The 22,305-nt window shown below is 41.2% G+C and overlaps 1 protein-coding gene and 1 long non-coding RNA gene across 2 annotated transcripts in view; one reads left to right on the forward strand and one right to left on the reverse strand.

The window, feature by feature from the left end:
* Positions 1-3,093, forward strand: part of TPTE2 (transmembrane phosphoinositide 3-phosphatase and tensin homolog 2) — an 87,926-nt gene extending 84,833 nt beyond the window's left edge. The window contains exons 22-23 of the mRNA XM_077973768.1: positions 323-393; positions 2,806-3,093. Of these exons, the coding sequence (XP_077829894.1) occupies positions 323-393; positions 2,806-2,908 (174 nt within the window). The 3' untranslated portion in view covers positions 2,909-3,093. The remainder of the gene's footprint in view (positions 1-322; positions 394-2,805) is intronic.
* A 5,782-nt stretch (positions 3,094-8,875) lies between these two features.
* Positions 8,876-10,409, reverse strand: LOC144336135 (uncharacterized). Its single transcript, XR_013407635.1, has 2 exons — positions 10,288-10,409; positions 8,876-9,611 (listed from the first exon to the last, which is right to left on the reverse strand). It is a non-coding gene; the product is annotated as an uncharacterized LOC144336135 (long non-coding RNA).
* Positions 10,410-22,305: the final 11,896 nt, after the last annotated feature.

A 22,305-nucleotide genomic window follows, 5' to 3' on the forward strand; every position in this document is an offset into this window, starting at 1 on the left:
TGTAGGCATAGGTCCTTAGTAGAGTCTGTTTGGCAGTATCTAAACCAGATTCAAATAACAGCATCTAAGTTAAATACCTATCATGGGAAAAATACTATTCCTTGAAAATGTTGATAGAAACAGCAAGAGAATACAATAGCATTTTCTTCAAGCCTCCTCCTTTGTGTCTTGGGTACATTGTTATAGATTGCAGAGTGCTACATATTTAATGGTTATAATTGTTTGATAAATATATAAAGGAATAAAGGAAGGAACTTTTAATTTCTTTGGAATGATTAGTTCTTGGTATCAGTTTTACTTTGAAATTTTTTTTTTCCTTTAGAATCTTCCTAAATACTATGACAATTGTCCGTTTTTCTTCTGGTTCAACACATCTTTTATTCAAAGTAACAGGTATGAATATAATATAAACCCATAGAAACAGCCTAATCTTCAATGTCTATGCATAAGGTGTGATGGCAAGTCTTTTGCTGGTTGTCATAAACTTAATTTATAGAAAGCAAAAAGTCCTTGAACCACCATTGTTCATTGCCTTACTCCTCTTACTTTGGTTATTTTAAGAATACGTTTGTTCTTGAGACCCACTGTTGCAGTATCCTCAAGGTCCATGCCATAGGACTGTGTTATGAGTTCAAAAGCATTATAATCAGATCTTAAGTGTGGTAGAAAATTCCTCTTAGAGAAGTTCAATATAAGTCTACTCAGCACCTTCAATATGTCACGTCCCTGTCACTAGGTGCTGATTTACCAATGATGAACCACCACCAAATTTTGTGCTAAAGTAAGGCGGGACCTAGGGAGGCTTCAGCTAGCTGAAAAGCTGACTGACACACTTGTATCTAGGAGAAGTTACAAGACACAGTATTAAGGAATATAGCTAAAAGATATCATTAAGTAATAGTCTATTTAAATAGCCATTTAAATGTGGCTTTCTAAAAACTGAATTGGGAAAACTTTCTGAAAAATTATTAATTGGGCTTGGAGATTATTGTTCCAAAAAAACCTTCTACCATACTTGGAAACTCATTTCTCAGTCGATAGAAGTTCTCTAAAGTATCATTTGTTTTGTGATGGTGAAAAATTGAGATTTTTTTTGTGTGTCAACCATACTCTTCAATACAAAAGGACAAAAATTTTTTGACTTAGTTAGGTCAGCATTGAAAAGTGGCTATGATTATATGTGGCATGAATTGATAGTTATTGTTACATCGAGTGCTAATCTTTTCTTCAAATGTGCACTGCATCTAGTAACTCCTTAAGTCCAGCAAGGCAACAGTAAATTAAACCTCTGGCCTCCACACTTGCAATGCAAAACATTCATGGATTTTGATACAGTGAACTTTGGATTTGATGGAAATTTTTTACAAGTGTTTTTTTTTTTTTGGATGCATACAAACAATAAGCTTTTTCTTCTGACATGAGCAAAGTCCCTCAAAGTGAGAGCTGGGTGGAGCTTCATTTGATGCTGCTCCTCAAAAGGGGTTCTTGCTAAAGGATAGTTTTTTTTTCCTTTAAAACACAATGTTCATTTTGGAGAAGTGATAAGCTAGATAACTTTTATTCTTACTTTTATATAAATTTCTAAAGATTTCTGTAACATTTAAATTCACATACTACTTGGTAAACCTGTTTTTGTTACTTATGAGATTGTTGTTTAGCCAAAAACACTAACTTCTATCATTTAGAATGCTAGGCATAAATGGGTTAACCAATTTATGCCTAGTGTTCCATTATTGGAACTCTCAGCATGTGGGAGTTATATCCCACTGCTCAAGGTCATTTCCAAGGTCTGAGTGTAAAAATTCAAAAAAATTGCAAACCTCACACATAAAAGAGATACAGTAGTTTATTACTGGGTTTTCATTCATGTCTATCCTGACTGATTTCTGTCACATTTAGAAATGTAGATATTTAATTAAACTTGGATGCCATTAATTCCATATAAAGCAATGGTAAGAGAGTCAGCATGTGTTACTCATGTGTTGCTGAAGATTAAAGTATTTTTAGCCGGGCGCGGTGGCTCACGCCTGTAATCCCAGCACTTTGGGAGGCCGAGGCGGGCGGATCACAAGGTCAGGAGATCGAGACCACGGTGAAACCCCGTCTCTACTAAAAATACAAAAAAAAAATTAGCCGGGCGCGGTTGTGGGCGCCTGTAGTCCCAGCTACTCGGGAGGCTGAGGCAGGAGAATGGCGTGAACCCGGGAGGCGGAGCTTGCAGTGAGCCGAGATCGCGCCACTGCACTCCAGCCTGGGCGACAGAGCGAGACTCCGTCTCAAAAAAAATAATAATAAATAAATAAATAAATAAATAAAGTATTTTTAAGTCTCACTAAAAAGGTGGAAGGAGCCAACTGAGACACAGAAAAGGGGCTCTGGTTCTATTCATGCTGAGGTTCTTTTTTTGTTCCAGCTCTAACGTGGGTACCCAACTGCATGGCTTTTCCGTTAGCCCCGATAGAAAATGTAATAATTAGGCCGGGCGCGGTGGCGCAAGGCTGTAATCCCAGCACTTTGGGAGGCCGAGACGGGCGGATCACGAGGTCAGGAGATCGAGACCATCCTGGTTAACACGGTGAAACCCCGTCTCTACTAAAAATACAAAAAACTAGCCGGGCGAGGTGGCGGGCGCCTGTAGTCCCAGCTACTCGGGAGGCTGAGGCAGGAGAATGGCGTGAACCCGGGAGGCGGAGCTTGCAGTGAGCTGAGATCCGGCCACTGCACTCCAGCCTGGGCGACAGAGCGAGACTCCGTCTCAAAAAAAAAAAAAAAAAAAAAGAAAATAATTTTTTTTTCTATTCTTAGGCTTTATCTACCAAGAAATGAATTGGATAATCCACATAAACAAAAAACATGGAAAATTTATCCACCACAATTTGCAGTGGAGGTACTTTTTGGTGAGAAGTGACTTACAATTACGTTGTAGCTGGATCCGATTAAGTATAGTTCCCCCTTCCCCTTCTGGGAAAGAATTATGTTCTTTCCAACCCCTGCCACATGTTCATATGTCCTAAATCTTCCTTGATGATATATCTGTATTTATATATGTTTACATATGTTCTTGATAAATCTATTAAATATATAGAGATAAAATGTCAGGTTTTTTTTCTTTTTTGAAGGCACATACTTCACAGTTTCCGTCTTGTATTTACATAAATTTGGAACACAGTATGCAGGAACAGTCAGCATCATTTTGAAGAACTTTGAAATAGAACTTTCATATCAAAGACTTGAGATATTTAAAAATTGTGATTGCCTAGCACCCACTTACATATTTTTGGTCAAGTATTTATTCCCTGCTGTGGTTCACATTTGTAATTTCAGATTGATTAGAAAGCTAATTTATATATTTTTCTTCCCCTTCATTTACAAACTGTTAACAGATTGGCAACAAAGACTAAGTTTTAAATCCGGAAGAGAGAAATGTTTCACACAGGCAGTCCCCCAACTCCCAGCACACCCTCTCTCTTTCCAGACATTCAATAGGTAGCTTACTTAACAAGCTTCCTTTAATTACACACAGACACAGGGGTTGGGGTAAGAAGATTGTGGTAAATATGAAGGATAAGTAATCTTTGGTAACTTCTGCTTTTGTATAAAATTGTAAGTGAAGTCAAAAGAAATACGTGTTCTTAGAGTAATCTAGGCGTATTATTTTGAAATCCACTACTCCCGCTCACAACCAGCTTCACCTAAGCTTGGGGAACTCTGAAGGGAGTTACCTTTTCGTTACAAACACTGGTTAGCCTTATGTCTACAGGAAACCATTATTATTTCCTCTTTGGTGCTGGATGCTACTTTAACAAATTTTTTATTTGTATTTTTTATTTTTTGAGACAGCATTTCACTCTGATTGTCAAGACTGGAGTGCAGTGGTGTGATCTTGGTTCACTGCAGCCTCAACTTCCCAGGCTCAGGTGATTCTCCCACCTCAGCCTCCCAAGTAGCTGGGAGCACATAGGCGCATGCCAGCACACCCGGCTAATTTTTTGTAATTTTAGTAGAGACAAGGTTTTGCCATTGTTGCCCAGGCTGGGCTCAAATTCCTGAACTCAAGCAATCTGCCTGCTTCAGCCTCCCAAAGTGCTGGTATTACAGGCATGAGCCACCACGCCCAGCCTGTGGGTGTTACTTTATTCAAAATACCTTTTTTGCCACTGTATCTTCAGGCCGTGATTGTCCTTGAAAATGTTCTATTTTGGCTTTATTGACATTATTCTTATTTGAATGATTTTCCTTTTATTGGCAAGGCCCTCAACAATCTAGACCAAGGTGAGTTCATCAGGAAATGAAAGGTAACAACTGGTAAGACAAGTGTCACTGCTAACACACGATACACTCATTTCTGAAAAACCCCGCACTCTACAGAAAGCACCAAAAGCAGCAGCAGTTCATGAAAATACAGGGTTTGAGAGTTCAGGGCAAATCTCTCCAGCATAGCAACTTTGTAACCAGCACACTAACCACTCGGAGCACCCACGTCAGCAGCTCAAATGTCTGGAGTTTGCCATAGGAGCTTTTTAATTTTTGAGTGGAAACAAAAATACTTGCTGTAAGGGCTGTGAGTACCAGAGTGGCACAGAGGAGAGTAGAGCCCTGAGCCATGGTAGGCATGGAAGGCAGCAACCTGCCAGGAGCCAGGAGCCCCACTAGGCGGGTGAGCGGCCTCACTGCAGGTGATTTTTTTCTCCTCTAAATATTCCAAAAAAAGTTCCAACTGCCAGTGCAGCAGCCTAACTAAAGGCCTTTTTCCTTTACTCCCCGATTTGGCTCCCCTTTGAGGAAAAGATCATAGAACATACTTTCAAATTCCTTTCATGTTAATATTAAACCCTGCCATTCATATGACAGAAACATGTGTAGGCACAACATAGGTTATACTATTTCCTTTAGAATTCACACAGCAATAATCTACAGAGGGCAGATTATGTCCTGGGTTTAGGTGAATAGGGAGGAAAATACTTAGCTGGCTCAGTGAAGATTAAAGTCTGTCTTTTTCAGTACTAGAAATACAGGAAGGAAGGAAACGCCCTTTTTTATTTTAAGAATTTCACTTTTTGAAATAAGATTACCATTAAGGTTTCTCTTCCCCAGACCTCCAAGACCCACCACAATTTCTGGAAATTATGAGTTGTCACACTATTCTGCTTTTGTTTATTCAAGGAAAACTTGTTTAAGGCCTCTTTGGGTATTGCTTTCTTATAATACAAAACGAATGATTCTTTGAACAACTCAAGAAACTTAGATCAGAATGATACTCATGTTTTAAATGTTTTAACTTTAATTTGACAAAAGGGGGTATGTGTGCAAGTTTGTTACATCAGTATATTGCACCTCGTTAGTGAGCATAGTGCCCAACAGGTGGTTCTTCAACCCGCATCCCTCTCCCTCCACCCCCCTCTAGTATTCCACAGTGTCTACTGTTCCCATCCTTATGTCCAAGAGCACCTGTCTCTCATAAGTGAGAACATGTGGTATTTGGTTTTCTGTTCCTGCATTAATTTGCTTAGGATAATGGCCTCCAGCTCCAATCTATGTTGCTACAAAAGACATGATTTCACTCATGTTCATGGCTGTGTAGAATTCCAGTGCGTATGTACCACATTTTCTTTATCCAGTCCACCATTGATGGGCACCTAGGTTGATTCCATATCTTTGCTATTGTGACTAGCACAGCAATGAACTTATCAGTGTGTGTGTCTTTTGGTAGAATGGTCTTTATTCCTTTGGGTATATATCCAATAATGGGATTACTGGGTCAAATGGTAGCTCTGTTTTAAGTTCTTTGAGAAATCTCCAGACTGCTTTCCACAGTGGCTGAACTAATGTACACTCCCACCAACAATGTATAAACATTCCCTTTTCTCTGCAGCCTTGCCAGCATCTGTTGTTTTTTACCTTTTATTAACAGCCATTCTGACTAGTGCGAGAGGTATCTCATTGTGGTTTTGATTTGCACTTCTCTGACAATCTGGATATTAGACCTTTGTTGGATGCATAGTTTGCAAATGTTCTCTCCTGTTCTGTAGACTGTCTGTTGACTCTGTTGATCGTTTCTCTTGCTGTGCTAAAGCGCTTTAGTTTTATTAGGTCCCACTTGTCAATCTTTGTTTTTATTCCAATTGCTTTTGGGGACTTAGTGAAAAATTATTTCCCAAGGCCAATGTCAAGAAGGGTATTTCTGAGGTTTTCTTCTAGGATTTTTATCACTTGAGGTCTTACATTTCAATCTCTCATCTATCTCCCGTTAATTTTTGTATCTCATGAAAGGTATGGTCTAGTTATCATTATTCTGCATATAGCTAGCCAGTTACCCCAACACCATTTATTGAATAGGGAGTCCTCCCCCCATTGCTTGTTTCTGTCAGCCTTGCAATATCAGATGGTTCTAAGTGTAAGACTTTCTGGGTTTTCTACTCTGTTCCATTGGTTTATATGTCTGCTTTTGTACCAGTACCATGCTGTTTCAGATACTATAGCCTTATAGTTTGAAGCCTCCGGCTTTGCCCTTTTGCTTAGATTTGCTTTGGCTATTGAGGCCCTATTTTGGTTTCACATGAATTTTAGAATACTTTTTTCTAAGTCTGTGAAAAATGACATTGGTGGTTTGATAGAAATAGCACTGAATCTGTCAATTGCTTTGGGCAGTATGGCTATTTGAATGATACTGATTCTTCCAATCCATGAGCATGGAATGTTTTTCCATTTAATTGTGTTTTCTCTGATTTCTTTCCGCAGTGTTTTGTAGCTCTTGTAGAGATCTTTCACATCCTTTGTTAGCTGTATTCGTAGGTATTTCATTTTCTTTGTTGCTACTGTAAATGGGATTCTGTTCTTGATTTAACCCTCAGCCTGGACATTATTGGTGTATAGAAATGCTGTTGATTTTTATACATTGATTTTTTATCCTGAAACTTTGCTAAACTGGTTAATCAGTTCTAGTAGCCTTTTGGTGAGTCTTTGGTTTTCTGGATAGAGAATCATATCATCAGCAAAGAGAGATAGTTTGACTTCTTCTTTTCCTATTTGGATGCCTATTCTTTCTCCTGCCTGAGTTCTCTAGGTAGGGCTTCCAGTGCTATGTTGAATAGGAGTGGGGAGAGTGGGCATCATTGTCTTGTTCCATTTCTCATGGGGATTGGTTCCAGCTTTTGCCCATTCCGTAGGTTGGTGGCTGTGGGTTTGTCATAGATGGCTCTTATTATTTTGAGGTATGTTCCCTTGATGCCTAGTCTGTTGAGGTTTTTAACGTGAAGCGATGTTGGATTTTATCAAAAGCTGTTTCTGCATCTATTGAGATGATCATATGGTTTTTGCTTTTAGTTCTGTTTATGTGGTGAATCACATTTATTGATTTGAATATGTTGAACCAGCCTTGCATCCCTGGACTGAAGCCTTCACGATTGTGGTTATATTAACTTATTGATGTGCTGCTGGATTCTGTTTCCTAGTTATTTTGTTAAGAATTTTTGTGTCTATGTTAATCAGAGTAATTGGCCTGAAGTTTTCTTTTTGTGTGTTTCTCTGCCAGATTTTGGTATTAGGCTGATACTGGCTTCATAGAATGAGTTAGGGAGGAGCCTCTCATCCTCAGTTCTTCAGAACAGTTTCAATAGAACTAGTTCCAGTTTTCTGTACATCTGGTAGAATTCAGCTCTGGCTTCATCTGGTCCAGGGCTTTTCCTGGTTGGTAGATTTTTTATTAATGATTTGATTTTGGAACTCGACATTTGTCTATTTAAGGTTTCAATCTCTTTCTAATTCAATCTTGGGAGATTGTATGTTTCCAGGAATTTAAACGTTTCCTCTAGATTATCTCATTTGTTTGCATAGAGTTGTTTATAGTATTCTCTGAGGATCTTTTGTATTTCTGTGGGATTGGTTGTAATGTCATCTCTCATTTATGATTGTACTTATTTGGCTCTTCTCTTTTTTTCTTTGTTTAGCTATCAATCAGGCTATCGATCTTGTTTATTTTTTGCAAAAACTAACTATTGGTTTCATTGATCTTGTGTGTGGATTTTTGTATCTTGTCTTAAAAAAAAAAACAGCACTTCAAAAAGCACTTCATTCAGTGCTTCTCTAATTTTAGTTATTTCTCTTCTGCCAGCTTTGGGGTTAGTTTATTCTTTTTTTCTAGTTCCTTAAGTGCAATTCAGATTTTCACCCAGGAGTTATTCAGGAGCAAATTATATAATTTCCATGTATTTATGTAGTTTTGAGAAATCATCTTGTTGCTGATTTCTGCTTTTGTCACACTGTGGTCAGAGTGTGTGCCTGGTATGATTTCAAACTTTTTGAATTTATTGAAGCTTGCTTTATGGCCAACAATGTGGTTGATCTTAGAATATGTTCTGTGTGCACATGAGAATGTTTGTTGGGCTAAGTGTTCTGTAGATGTCTATCAGGTCCAATTGGTCAACTGTCAAGTGTAAGTACAGAGTGTGTTAGTTTTCGACCTCAATGATCTGTCAGTTGCTTTCAGTGGGTTGTTGAAGTCTCCTGCTGTTATTGTGTGTCTGAATCTTTTTGTAGGCCAGGAAAAGCTTGTTTTATGAATTTGGGTGCTCCAGTGTTGGGTGCACACATATTTAGACTAAGTCTTCTGGTTGAATTGTGCCTTTATCATTCTACAAGGAATGCCCTTCTTTGTCCTTAATTTTTGTTGGTTACAAATATGTTTTATTTGGCCGGGTTTGGTGGCTCATGCCTGTAATCCCAGCACTTTGGGAGGCCGAGGCAGGTGGATCACGAGGTCAGGAGTTCGAGGCCAGCCTGACCAACATGGTGAAACCCCTGTCTGTACTAAAAAACAAAAATTAGCTCAGTGTGGTAGCACACCCCTGTAATCCCACTTATTCGGGACGCTGAGGCGGGAGAATTGCTTGAACCCAGGAGGCAGAGGTTGCAGTGAGCCGAGATTGCACCACTGCACTCCAGCCTGGGCAAGAGAGCAAGACTCCATACTAAAAAAAAAAAAAAAAAAAAATCAACCACTTAGAATAGTACACACGTTAAGCAGATCCTACATCTAGAATGGGTTAAGCAACCATTTACAAGCATCTTCATGAGGAAATGATCACCTCTGGGTTTTTCCGGTAATATCTGAAACAAACATGGAACCAAACTGTGTTTCCCTCAACACATAACTGTCCAAATTGCATATGCAAGTAGAGGTTTATGTAAAGGCCCTGAGAGAGCTATACTCAGCCTTTTGAATTAGGTGCAGAAGGCTGCTGACCACTCTCCATTTTACCAAGGGAAAGAGCAGTGACTTCTCTATTTCAGTACAATTATGGGCAGAAATGATATGATGCAAAATAGAGGTTCTTCCATAAAATTTAAGATGTAGGGTATAAGGGAAGACAGAAAAGCAAAATTCCCAAGAAATCAGAACAACTTCACGCTGGTCTTGTACTCCAAGAAACCCTGAGATGAACCGTAGTCCTCAAACACCTGTGCTTGGCTCAGGCCCTCCAGGACACTTCAGTATGCATCCAACTGGCTCATCATCGACTTCCTGCTATACTCGCAGGCCAAAAAGAGTGCTCCACTGGCAGGGAATGCTCGAATCATAGTAGGTGTCACTCCAGAATATAAGGCCATTATTCCTAGAAGACAAAAGGGCAATCAAAGACTGCAGCAGTCCCTCTTCTGGGGACACCCGCGCAGCTGCATAGCACAGGTATATTTACACAGGCAAAGCCAGACAAGAGCGCTAAAACCAGCAAGTCCTGGAAGGACGCATCCCCAGCTTTCCCTAAAGAGACCAACAGAAACAAAGACAAGTACCAGGTCTCCTGGCGAAACTGACTGATGCTCAGGTAACACCCCCCAATTCCGTGCTTGGTTAACTCTTAGGATGCAGATGGGGCAGAGCTGAGGCCTGAGACGGCCAGACAGAGGCAACCATGGAGAGAGGGGGCCGCAGCTCTGCAGCTTCACCTGGGCAGTGGCAAGAGCACCAACCTTGAGGCTGGAGACTGGTTTATAGTATTAGTATTGCCCAGGGTGGTTATGAAGATTGAATTAGATAAGGGAGGTATAAGTACCTTGTAGAACTTTACATGTTACGCAAATTTAAGGGAGGATTACTATGAGTAACAGATAAGGTGTCTATGCTCTATTTGGGACACGAAGTTTCTGTGTTACTGTTCTCTTTCTTTTTACAATCAAAACAGAGAAGTTCTTATCTCAGATTTTAAGATGTATACTAGATGCTGGAAACACAGGTGTTTACTCACCTTCATTTTTCACAACATTTATAAAGGTTCTGATAAATCCTACCTGTTTTCCAGACATGGAAAGAGCTTGAACTCTGGATTTGATACAATCCACTGAGTTTGCCGCAAGCCACAGGCAAATCCCGCCAACTCCATCCACCGCTTAACATCACAGGGACAGGGCCTAGAGAAAAAAAAATAGCAAATGGTATTTTGTCTCGAGAGCAGCTGATGTGACATTTCCAGAGGTCAATGCAGTAATGGCTGCAGGTAGGTGAAAATAAAAATGCTACTGCTGCGGAATACAGCTCTTGAAAAAGAAATTGTTACCATGCTCTAAGAACACAAGGTTTTGTTTGGTAGCCCAGGTGTAGCCCAGGTCTACCCCTGGGTCTTGCCAAGTACAGGAAGCCCTAGTGAGGGTTATATTTAGTTTGGTCACTGAGGTGTTGAGGGCTGGCCCACACGAACCAGGAGGCCTCTAGCTGAGTGGCAACCCCTTACGGTGGGGAGAAGACAGGCCAAACACAATCTACGTCTTTTTTCACCTTTCTCACTCTTGAGTATTTTAATAGCCCTGATTCTTCCTTTACCATTGAAAGCCAAAATTGTTTTTATTAAACATAGCAGATAAGTCTGGCAGCTTGTCTAACCCCAGGATAGATTCAACACACTGAGGGAGATGGTAAGAGTAACTAGGTAAATGCGTTTGCATGGATAGCAGTGGGGTGTGACGGTGTTTGCTCCCTGCAGGTGTGGTTTCTGTCGATCCTCTGCTCTTTGTACTCTCCTCCCCACGTTGGTGGCTCCATCTGGCACAAGGAAGCTTCTGGATGTCAGAAGGTAACATGGGCGCAGGCAGTTGATAGCACCCCACCCTCCAGGCTTGATAATTTCCTTAGGACAGGGGCTGAAGCAGCACATCCCAAACTTTCTTACTGGAATAAAGTTTGTTAATTTTTCTGGATCTATTTTAGAAGAGAAGAGATTCAAAAATGACTTTCCCAATTAGGGAATCACCTATAAATAATCTTGAAATAAGCTTAAAACTTGGTGATCTCAGTAGTGGTTTGAGAGCAGCGGAAACCACAGTTCTTTGTCTTTGTCCATGTTTAGTTGGTTGGTACAACTGCATGCGATGTTTGGCTCACATAGTGAGTGAGTTTTTCTTCCCCGCTTCCCTGTCTTCTCTCCCCATTTTGTCCTTTGCTAAGGAACCTAAGCCGAACTGAAGTCCAGGTCTTCCGTAATAGAGTGTCTCTCCTTCAACAGGGAACAAAACTACAGTCGCCTGTGGTTTTGCTTGTCTTCAGTCTCCATCATGGCATGCCACAGTCTGCTGGTTTGGGCCCTGCTCGTTTCTTTACTGCCTTCCTACCTGCCGTTTTTGTGCCGGTGGCTCATCCCATTCATGCTCAGCCCTCCTCGCTGTCTACGCTGTCTCCTTGGGCAATCGTATCCAGTCCCAAGCCTTTTAAAACAACAAGCTATACCCATCCTGGTGGAATTCCTGCCTATAAAAGGGCACACCTTCAGACCTCCAGGCACCTCTAGCGAACACTGCTGTGCACAAGGAACTGAATTCAGTTGTGCAGGACCTGCAGCGCAAAGGGTTTCAAACTCCTATTGCTGATGATCAAGTTAAAATATGAACGTGCTGGATTAAATGCTTTTATTCAGCTTATTGCATCTAGGTTATCTAAATTACACACCCACTGAAAACATTCTGTCACCTCTTCTCTTAGAAAAATTAATTATTTTAATGTAATTCAGATCTCATTTTATCCTAGCCCAGCAGTACCTGGCAGAGAATGACTCTGAATTACAGTAAAATCATATTAAATTATATTCCACTTCAGAATTGGAGATAATTTGGCAATTAAAGGGAGAAGTGTGTCATTCCTCTGCTGGAAGAAATGAACAGCAATGATGGGATCACAGAGTTCGTACATAGAAGGGCCCAATACATGTTCAAAACATGTGCTCTGATTGTTTGAATTTCCAGCTTTTCTGCACTGCTTTTTCCCCATCTTTGTGGTTTTATCTGCCTTTGGTCTTTGAGGATGGTGACATACTGATGGGGTTTTGGTGTGGGTGTCCTTTCTGTTTGTTGGTTTTCCTTCTAACAGTCAGGACCTTCAGCTGTAGGTCTGTTGGAGTTTGCTTGAGGTCCACTCCAGACCCTGTTTGCCTGGGTATCAGCAGCCGAGGCTGCAGAAGATAGAATATTGCTGAACAGCGAGTGTTGCTGTCTGATTCTTGCTCTGGAAGCTTCGTCTCAGGGGTGTACCCCGTCGTGTGAGGTTTGAGGTGTCGGTCTGCACCTAGTGGGGGATGTCTCCCAGTTAGGCTACTCAGGGGTCAGCGACCCACTTGAGCAGGCAGTCTGTCCCTTCTCAGATCTCAATCCATGCTGGGAGGTCCACTGCTTTCTTCAAAGCTATCAGACAGGGGCATTTAAGTTTGCCGAGGAGGTTTCTGCTGCTTTTTGTTCAGCTATGCCCTGTCCCCAGAGGAGGAGTCTACAGAGGCAAGCTGGCTGCCTTGAGCTGTGGTGGGCTCCACCCAATTCGAGCTTCCCGGTGGCTTTGTTTACCTACTTAAGCCTCAGCAATGGTGGGCACCCCACTCCCAGCCTCGCTGCTGCCTTGCAGTTAGATCTCAGACTCCTGTGCTAGCAATGAGGGAGGCTCCGTGGGCGTGGGACCCTCTGGGCCAGGTGTGGGATATAATCTCCTGATGTGCCGTTTGCTAAGACCCTTGGTAAAGCACAGTATTAGGGTGGGAGTTACCCGATTTTCCAGGTGTGTGTGTCTCAATTTCCTTTGGCTAGGAAAAGGAATTCCCTTCCCCCTTGCGCTTCCCAGGTGAGGCGATGCCTTGCCCTGCTTCAGTTCTCGCTGGTCGGGCTGCACCCGCGGACCAGCACCAACTGTCCGACACAACATGCCCCAGTGAGATGAACCCGGTACCTCAGTTGAAAATGCAGAAATCACCCATCTTCTGTGTCACTCACGCTGGGAGCTGGAGGCTGGAGCTGTTCCTATTTGGCCATCTTGGGCGTGCTGGCTCTTCATCTTTTTTAACTGCTGTTGCTTTCAAGTTTTTTCTGTCTGATGTAAGAATAGATACTCCTGGTTACTTTTGGTGTCCATTTGTATGGAATGTTTTTTTCCACCCCTTTATGGTAAGTTATATGAGTCCTTATGTGTTAGGTGAGTTTCTTGAAGGCAGCAGGCAGATGGTTGGTGAATTCTTATCCATTCTACAATTCTATATCTTTTAAGCAGAGCATTTAGACCATTAACATTCAGCGTTAATATTGAGATGTGAGGTACTATTCCATTCATCATGCTATTTGTTGCCTGTATACCATGGTTTTTTTTTCAGTGTTATATTTTTATAGGTCCTGTGAGACGTGGAAAAGTGAGAGCCGTCTAGTTGACCTTACACAGAACAAGGCAAGAGCCATCTGATTGACCTTAGACATAGGCACACAGAAGCCATCTGGTTGACCTTAGCCATGGCAAGGTGAGAGCCATCTGGTCAGCCTTAGACATGGCAAGGCGAGAGCCATCTGGTTGAACTCAGACAATGGGCTATTGCCTTGCCATGTCTAAGGTCAAGCAGATGGCTCTTGCCTTGCCATGTCTAAGGTCAAGCAGATGGCTCTTGCTTTGCCATGTCTATGGTCGTCCTGGGAGATTTATGCTTTAAAGAGTTTCTGTTTTTATGTATTTTCAGGATTTGTTTCAAGATTTAGAGCTCCTTTTGCAGTTCTTGTAGTGCTGGCTTGGTAGTGGCAAATTTTCCCAGCATTTGTTTGTCTGAAAAAGACTGTATCTTTCCTTCATTTATGAAGCTACAAAGTGAGAGCCATCTGATCCAACTTAGACATGGCAAGGTAATAGCCATCTGGTCCACCTTATACAAAATTTTTGGCTGGTAACTGTTTTGTTTAAGGAAGGTGAAGATAGGGCCCCAATGACTTCTAGCTTGTAGGGTTTCTGCTGAGAAATCTGTTAATCTGATATATTCTTTATAGGTTACCTGGCGCTTTTGCCTCACAGCTCTTAGGATTATTAACTTCATCTTGACTTTAGATAACCTGATAACAATGTGCCTAGGTGATGATCTTTTTGTGATGAATTTCCCAGATGTCCTTTTAGATTATTTTATTTGAATGTGTAGGCCTCTAGCAAGGCTGGGGAAGTGTTCCTTGATTATTTCCCAAAATATGTTTTCCAAACTTGTAGATTTCTGTTCTTCCTCAGGAATGCCAATCATTCTTAGGTTTGGTTACTTAACATAATCCCAAACTTCTTGGAGGCTTTGATCATTTTTTCTTATTCTTTTTTCATTGTCTTTGTTGGATTGGGTTAATTCAATAACTTTGTCTTTGAGCTCTGAAATTCTTCTGCTTGATTCTATTGCTGAGAGTTTTCAGAACATTTTTCATTTCTCGAAGTACATCCTTTATTTCCTGAAGCTGTGATTGTTTTTTTATTTATGCTATCTATTTCACTGAAGATATCTCCCCTCGTTTCTTGTATTTTTTGGATATCCTTAAATTGGACTTCACCTTTTTCTGGTGCCTCCTTAATTAGCTGAATAACTGAACTTCTGAATTGTTTTTCAGGTAAATCAGGGATTTCTTTTTGGTTTGGATCCATTGCTGTTGAACTAGTGTGATTTTTTGGAGGTGTTAAAGAACTTCATTTTGTCATATTACCAGAATTGTTTATCTGTTTCCTTCTCATTTGGGTAGGCTATGTCAGAGGGAAGATCTAGGGCTCAAGGCTGCTGTTCAGATTCTTTTGTCCCACAGGCTATTCCTGTGATGTAGTACTCTCCTTTTTTTCCTAGGGATGTGGCTTCCTGAGAGCCGAGTTGTAGTGATGGTTATCTCTCTTCTGGATCTAGCCACCCAACAGGGCTGCCAGGTTCCACGCTGATACTGGGGGGTGCCTGCACAGAGTCCTGTGATGTGGACCGTCTGCAGGTCTCTCAGCCATGGATACCACCAGCACCTGCTCTGGTGAAGGTGGCAGGAGAGAAAAATGGATTCTGTGAGGGTCCTTAGTTTTGGTTGTTTAATGCACTATTTTTGTCCTGGTTGGCCTCTTGCCAGGTGACGTTTTCAAGAGAGCAACAGTTGTGATAGTGTAAGAATAGACACTGGGTGGGGCCCTAGAACTCACAAGTACATGTCCTTTGTCTTCAGCTACCAGGGTGGGTAGGGAAGGACCATCTGGTCGGGGCAGGGCTAGGCAGGTCTGGGCTCAGACTCTCCTTGGGCAGGTATTGCTGCAACTGCTCTGGGAGATGAAGACAAAGGACATGTACCTAGGAGGACTGTGGTTGCCTCTGCTGTGTCATGCAGGTTATCAGGGAAGTTGGGGAAAGCTCTCAGTCACAGGCCTCACCCAGCTCCCACACAACCCAAAAGGCCGGTCTCACTCCCACTGTGCACCCCCACCAACAGCTCTAAGTCTGTTTCCAGGCAGGGGGTGAGCAAGGCTGAGAACTTGCCCCAGGCTTCCAGCCTCCCAGGTGCAAAAGCAAGCAGGGCTTTCGTGCTTCCCCACCTGTTGAGTCTGCACACAGGATTCATGCCCTCCCCCAAGTTTTGGCCAGGAGACTTCACATTCAGTTGGAATTGTTACAACATTCGGCTGGAGGTTTCCCTCTCACTGTGGTCTTTTCCCAGTACCACTGGCAGCTCTCCCCTAGGACTCCTGTGAGACAGGTATGAAATAGCTTCCTGGGGGACCCAGAGAGCCCACAGGGCTTTTTCTGCTGCTTCCTCTACACGTGTTTTGCTCAGATCTCTAAACTGACTCAGCTTCAGGTAAGATCGGATCCTTCTCCTATGATCTAGACCTTCAGGTTTCCCAGTGAGGGTATGCATTCAGGGGCAGATGCTCCCCCTTTCTCACTTTCACAGCTTGGGCATTCACAGTATTTGGGCTGTTTCCCGGGTCCTGCAGGACCTGCGGGAGCAATCCACTTCTTCAGAAGGTCCGTGGATTTTCTTGACTTTTGTGAATTCTTCCTGCAGTAGTTCTGGAGCAAAAATTCTTGATGCAAGTCTCCACACACTGCTCTCTCTGTCCTGCTTCCCATCTGCCATTTTTCCCCTCAGAGCTTATTTTTAAAATTTAAGTTGGTTTTCACCTTTCTCTGGTGCCTCCTTTAGTAGCTTAATAATTAACTTTCTGAATTCTTTTTCAGGCAATTCAAAGATTTTGTCTTGGTTTGTGTCCATTGCTAGAGAGCTAGTGTGATCTTTTTGGGGTGTTACAGAAACTTGATTTGTCATATTACTAGAATTACTTTTCTGATTTCTTTTTATTTGGGTAGACTGTTTCAGTGAAATGATCTGGAACTCAAGGGCGGTTGTTCAGATTTTTTTTCCCCACGAGGTGATCCCTTGATGTGGTATTCTCCTCCTTTTTCTAGGGATGGAGCTTCTTGAGAGCCAGACTTCAGTGATTGTTATTGCCTTTCTGGGTCTAGCTACCCAGCAGTGCTACCAGCCTACCAGGGTGGTACTGGGGATGTCTGCTAACAGTCCTGTGATGTGATTTGTCTTTGCGTCTCCCACCCGTGAATACCAGCACCTGCTTCAGTGGAGGTGGCAGGGGAGTGAAGTGGACTCTGTGGGAGTCCTTGGTTGTAGTTTTGTTTAGTGCACTGGCTTTCTTGAATGCTGGTTATGCTAAGAGTGAAGCTGCCTTGTGGACACACCTCTGGTTAGCTTCTTTGGAGCAGGATTTTTCTGGGAGGAGTTGCTGTAATAGCTTGAGTTGGTTGGCCTTCAGCCGGCAGGTGGCACTTGCAAGAGAGCACCAACTGCGGCAGGAGAAGGGAGATGTAAACTTGCCCTGGATTGGCCAGGATAAGTACTCTGGTTTCTCAGGTGATGGGTGGGGCCATGGAGCTCCCAAGAGTTTATGTCATTTATCTTTGGCTATTGGGACGGGTAGAGAAAAACCATCAGGCGAGGGCACAGTTAGTTGGGTCTGAGCTCAGACTCTCCTTGGATGGTGCTTGCTGCAGCCACTGTGGCAGATGGGGGTGTGGTTCCCAGGTCAGTGGAGTTATGTTCTTAGGGGGATGATGGCTGCTTCTGCTACATCAATTTTTTCCTATTCTTATACATTATCAAATGATTTACATATCAGCAGAGTGTCCAAAGGTTTTGGCTGATTTTTAATATGCACTTGTTTTGTTATCTTAACATCAATAACGTAATCTAAAGTGTGTACTTGTAAATATCATCTAGGCAGGCCTTAGATTCCTGTCTTGAGTTTTCTCTGTGTCTGAAGAAAACAAGACTTAGTTATTTTAAATAAAGGTGGTAATTAACCGAAATAATTAAGACTATAGTTGTATACTAATTACAAAACTTTAATACCCCATGTCTAAAGCGGACTGTTGGGACACTGCCTGTCCAGGTGGATGGACGATCCCATTGTGAAAACCAGTGCCCACCTTGTGTGGTGGGGTGGCTTCAGCACGACGGATGTGTGTTGTGCACATGAAAGTCTTAGAGATACAAAGAGCCCTGAGGCCACAGGCCAAACATCTGGCCTGAGGTCTGGAGCTCTGCAAGCTTTCTGGCCAGGCTTTGGGTCCCCTCCTGTAACTGAAGTGAGAACGAAAGGCCGCTGGAGTTCTTCCTGGCAAGTTCTATGTGACCACATTCCCCTGGCAAAGAGCAGGCCAGCAGTTTCAAACAGACCAAGCCAAAGGGCTAACATTCCTTGGTGGGAAAGCTGTCCACCTATCCTGAACCTGTAAGTCAGGAGAGGTGGTTTTCTATTGGACACCAATGGTGGGGCAGATAGTGGAGAGGCAGCAAGGCTTGGTCTGAGTCCTCGGGGTATGTTGGGGACATTGCACGTGTGGGAGACAGAACTTGATGCTGGGAAGGTAGGACAGCCAGGCCATGGAGATCTGTACTGAGGGTTACTGGGGCCTTTAGGGTCAGAAAAATGGGCACAGATGCTGATGTCTACCCATTCTTGAGTAAGCCTGCTCTGGCCATTTGTAGCCAAATCTACACAAACCTACAGACAGCCGTGAAGACCACCTGGATAAAATATACCTGGGGAGCTAGCCTCCTGGGGCCTCTTTTTAAAATATAATCTTTTATCTCTTATTTTCCTTTCAGTGGTATATGTGCAGGTTGGTTCTACAGATAAATTCTGTGCTGAGGGATGTGATGTACAGATTATTTTGTCACCTAGGTAATAAGCATAGAATTTAATAGGTAGGTTTTCAATCCTTACCCTCATCTCAGCCTCCAGCCTCAAGTAGGCCCCAGTGTCTGTTGTTCCTTTCTTTTTGACCATGTGTACTCAGTGTTTAGCTCCCACTTAGAGGTGAGAACATGCGATGTTTGGTTTTCTTCTCCTGTGTTAGTTCACTGAGAATAATGGCCTCCATCTCCATCCATGTTGCTGTGAAGAGCATTATCTCATTGTTCGTAATGGCTGCAAAGGGTTTCATGGTACCACATTTTCTTTATCCACTCTGCCATTGATGGGCATTTAGATTGATTTTCTGTCTTTGCTACTGTGAATAGTGCTGCGAGGAACATACATGTGTCTTTATGGTAGAACAATTTATTTTCTTTTGGGTATATACCTAGTAATGAGATTGCTGGGTCAAATGGTAGTTCTAAGTTCTACGAGAAATCACCAGACTGGTTTTCATTGTGGCTAAACTTATATTCTCACAAGTAGTGTGTAAGCATTCCCTTTTTTTCTGTAGCCTCACCAGAACCTGTTATTTTTTTACTTTTCAATGATAGCTATTCTGACACATGTGAGATGGTATCTCATAGTGGTTTTGATTTGCATTTCCCTGACAATTAGTGATGCTGAATATTTTTTCATCCATTTGTTAGCCATCTGTGCATGTTCTTTTGACAAATGTCCTTCAGATCTTTGATTTAATCTTTAATTAGATTATTTGTTTTTTGTTGCTGTTTGAGATTCTTGTATATTCTGGATGTTAGTCCCTTGTTAGATGACTCATTTGAAAATACTTACACCTGTTCTTCAGATTGCCTCTTCACTCCGTTGGTTGTTTCCTTTGTTTGCAGGGTTTTCACTATAGTCTCAGTGGTCTATTTGGGAAGTTTTGCCTATGCTTTTGAAGTCTTAGCCATAAAATCATTGCCTAGACCAATGTTCTGAAGCATTTATCCTGAGTTTTCTTCTAGTAATTTTATAATGTTGAATGCACCCATTCAGAGTGCATTTTATATATGGTGAGAGGTAAGAACCCAGTTTCATTATTCTGGATATCCAGTTTTCCCAGCACCATTTATTGAAAACAGTGTTCTTTCCCAAGTGTATCTTCTTGGCGCCTTTGTTGAAAATCAGTTGGCTGTAAATACGTGGATTTATTTCTCAGTTTTCAGTTCTGTTTCACTGATGTATCTGTTTGCATATCAACACTGCTGTTTTGAGTATGTGGCCTCCTAATATATTTCGAAGTCAGGTAATGTGATTTCTTCAGCTTCTTTCTTTTTGCTCAGGAGCGGTTTGGCTATTCGGAATCATTTTTAGGTTCCATACAAATTTTAGGATTGTTTTTTCCATTTCTGAGAAAAACAACATTATTCTGATAAGGGTTGCATTTAATCTGTAGATTGCTTTGGGTTGTATGGTTATTTTAACAATATGATTTCTTCCAATTCATGGCCATGGGATGTCTGTCCATTTGTTTGTATCTTTTCCAATTCCTTTTATTAGTAATGTTTAGTGTTCCCTGTAGAGGTCTTTCTCCTCCTTGGTTAAATTTATTACTAGATATTTGATCTTTTGTTGCTATTTTAAGTGGGAGTGCTTTCTTGATAGTTGTTGGCTAGTTCATTATTGGTGTATAGAAACACTTGATTTTTGTATGCTGATTTAGTATCCTGCAACTTTGCTAATCTGTGTATCTGTTTTAAATCTCTTTTGATAGAGTCTTTAGGTTTATTTTTCTGTAAGATGAGGTCATCTACGAAGAGGGACCATTTGACTTTTTTCCCAATGTGGATGCCCTTTATTTCTTTCTCTCGCCCACTTGCTCTGGCTAGGACTTCTAGTACTGTGTTGCATACGAATGATGAAAGTGGGTATCCTTGTCTTGTTCCAGTTCTTAGAAGAAAGGCTTTCAGCTTTTCCCTATTCAGTATGATGTACGTTGTGGCTTTGTCATACGTGACCTTTATTATGTTGAGGGATGTTCCTTGTATGCCTGATTTGTGAGAGTTTTTCTCATGAAAGTATGTTGAATCTTATCACATGCTTTTCTGCATTTGTTGAGATACTTCTGTGTGTTTTCCCCTTTATTCTGTAAATGAGATTTAGCAGATGTATTAATTTGAATATATTGAGCCATCCTTATATCCCAGGAAGAAGTAAGTCCCAACTTATCGTGGTGTATTAATTTTTTTGTGCTATTGGATTCGGTTTGCTAGTATTTTGTGGAGGGTTTTTGCATCTATGTTCACCAGGGATATTGGCCTGTAGTTTTCTTTTTTCCTTTTTTTTTTTTTTTTTTGGAATAGTTTGAGAAGAATTGGTATTAGTTTTAATGTAAATAATTAGAATTTGGTGGTAAAGATATTGGTTTGGGACTTTCTTGTGAACTTATTACTGGTTCAAGCTTGTTACCTGTTACTGCTCTGTCCAGTTCTTCTAGATTTTCCTTGTGAAATCCTGTAAGTTACATGTGTCGAGGAATTTATCAGTTTCCTCTAGGTTTTCCAATTGGTTGTCATATAGTTTTTCATAAATGTCCCTAATAATCATTTCTACTTCTGTGGTATCAGTTGCAAAATCTCCTGTTTTGTTTATGGTTTTATTTACTTGGATCTCTTCTCTGTTTTTCTTGTTTAGTATGTTTAGTATAAGTAGCAGTTTACCAGTTTTCTTTATCTTTTGAAAAACTGTTCAGCCTTTGTATTTTTTGTTTGCCTCTATTTCATTGAGTGCTGCTCTTATGTTTACTATGTCTTTCCTTCTACAAATTTTGACTTCACTTTGTTCTTTTTTTTTGAGACAGTGTTTCGTTCCTGTTGCTCAGGCTGGAGTACAATGGCATGATCTCGGCTCACTGCAACGTCCGCCTCCCATGTTCAAGTGATTGTCCTGCCTCAGCCTCCCAAGTAGCTGGCATTACAGTCATGTGCCACCACACCCGGCTAATTTTGTATTTTTAGTAGAGACAGGGTTTCTCCATGTTGGTCAGGCTGGTCTCGAACTCCTGACCTCAGGTGATCTGTGTTTATTTGAAGCCTTTCTAGCTTTTTGATATAGGTGTTTGTTGATATAAATTTTCCTCTTAACACTACTCTTGCTGTATGCCATAGATTTTGGTATTTTGTGTTTCATTTTTATTTGCTTTCATTGAAGACATTTTTTTATTTTCTTCTTTATTTCTCCATTGACCCAGTATTCATTCATGAGCATGTTTAATTTCCATGTAACTGTATAGTTTCTAAAGTTTCTCTTGTTATTGATACCTATAATTCTCTTGTGGTCAGAGAAGATACTCTATATGATGTTGAGGTTTTAAAATTTATAGAGCACTTTACTATGGCCTAACATATGGTCCATCATAGAGAATGTCCTATGTGCTCATAAGAAGGATGTGTATTCTGCAGTTGTTTGAAGAAATGTTCTGTGTATTTCTCTTAGGTTCATTTGGTCTATAGAGCAGGTTATGTCTGATGTTTCTTTGTTAATCTTCTCTTTAGATGTGCTGTTCCCTTCTAAACATGGGCTGTTGAAGGATCCAGTGACTATTGCATTAGGGTATGCCTTTCTCTTTAGCTATAATGACATTTTCTTTATTGATCTGGGTGCTCAAGTGTTGGGTGTATTTATATTTATAATTGTTATATCCTCATGCTGAATGGATCGCTTTTTCATTATATAATGATCTTCTTTGTCTCTTTTTATGTTTTTATGACTTAAAGTCCATTTTGCCTGGTGTAGGTACAGTTACTACTGCATGCTTTCAAAAGGTTTCAATTTGTATTGAATATTTTTTCCATCCCTTAACTTTGTGTGTG

Source organism: Macaca mulatta, chromosome 17 (genome assembly GCF_049350105.2).
Source record: "Macaca mulatta isolate MMU2019108-1 chromosome 17, T2T-MMU8v2.0, whole genome shotgun sequence".
Taxonomy (NCBI): domain Eukaryota; kingdom Metazoa; phylum Chordata; class Mammalia; order Primates; family Cercopithecidae; genus Macaca; species Macaca mulatta.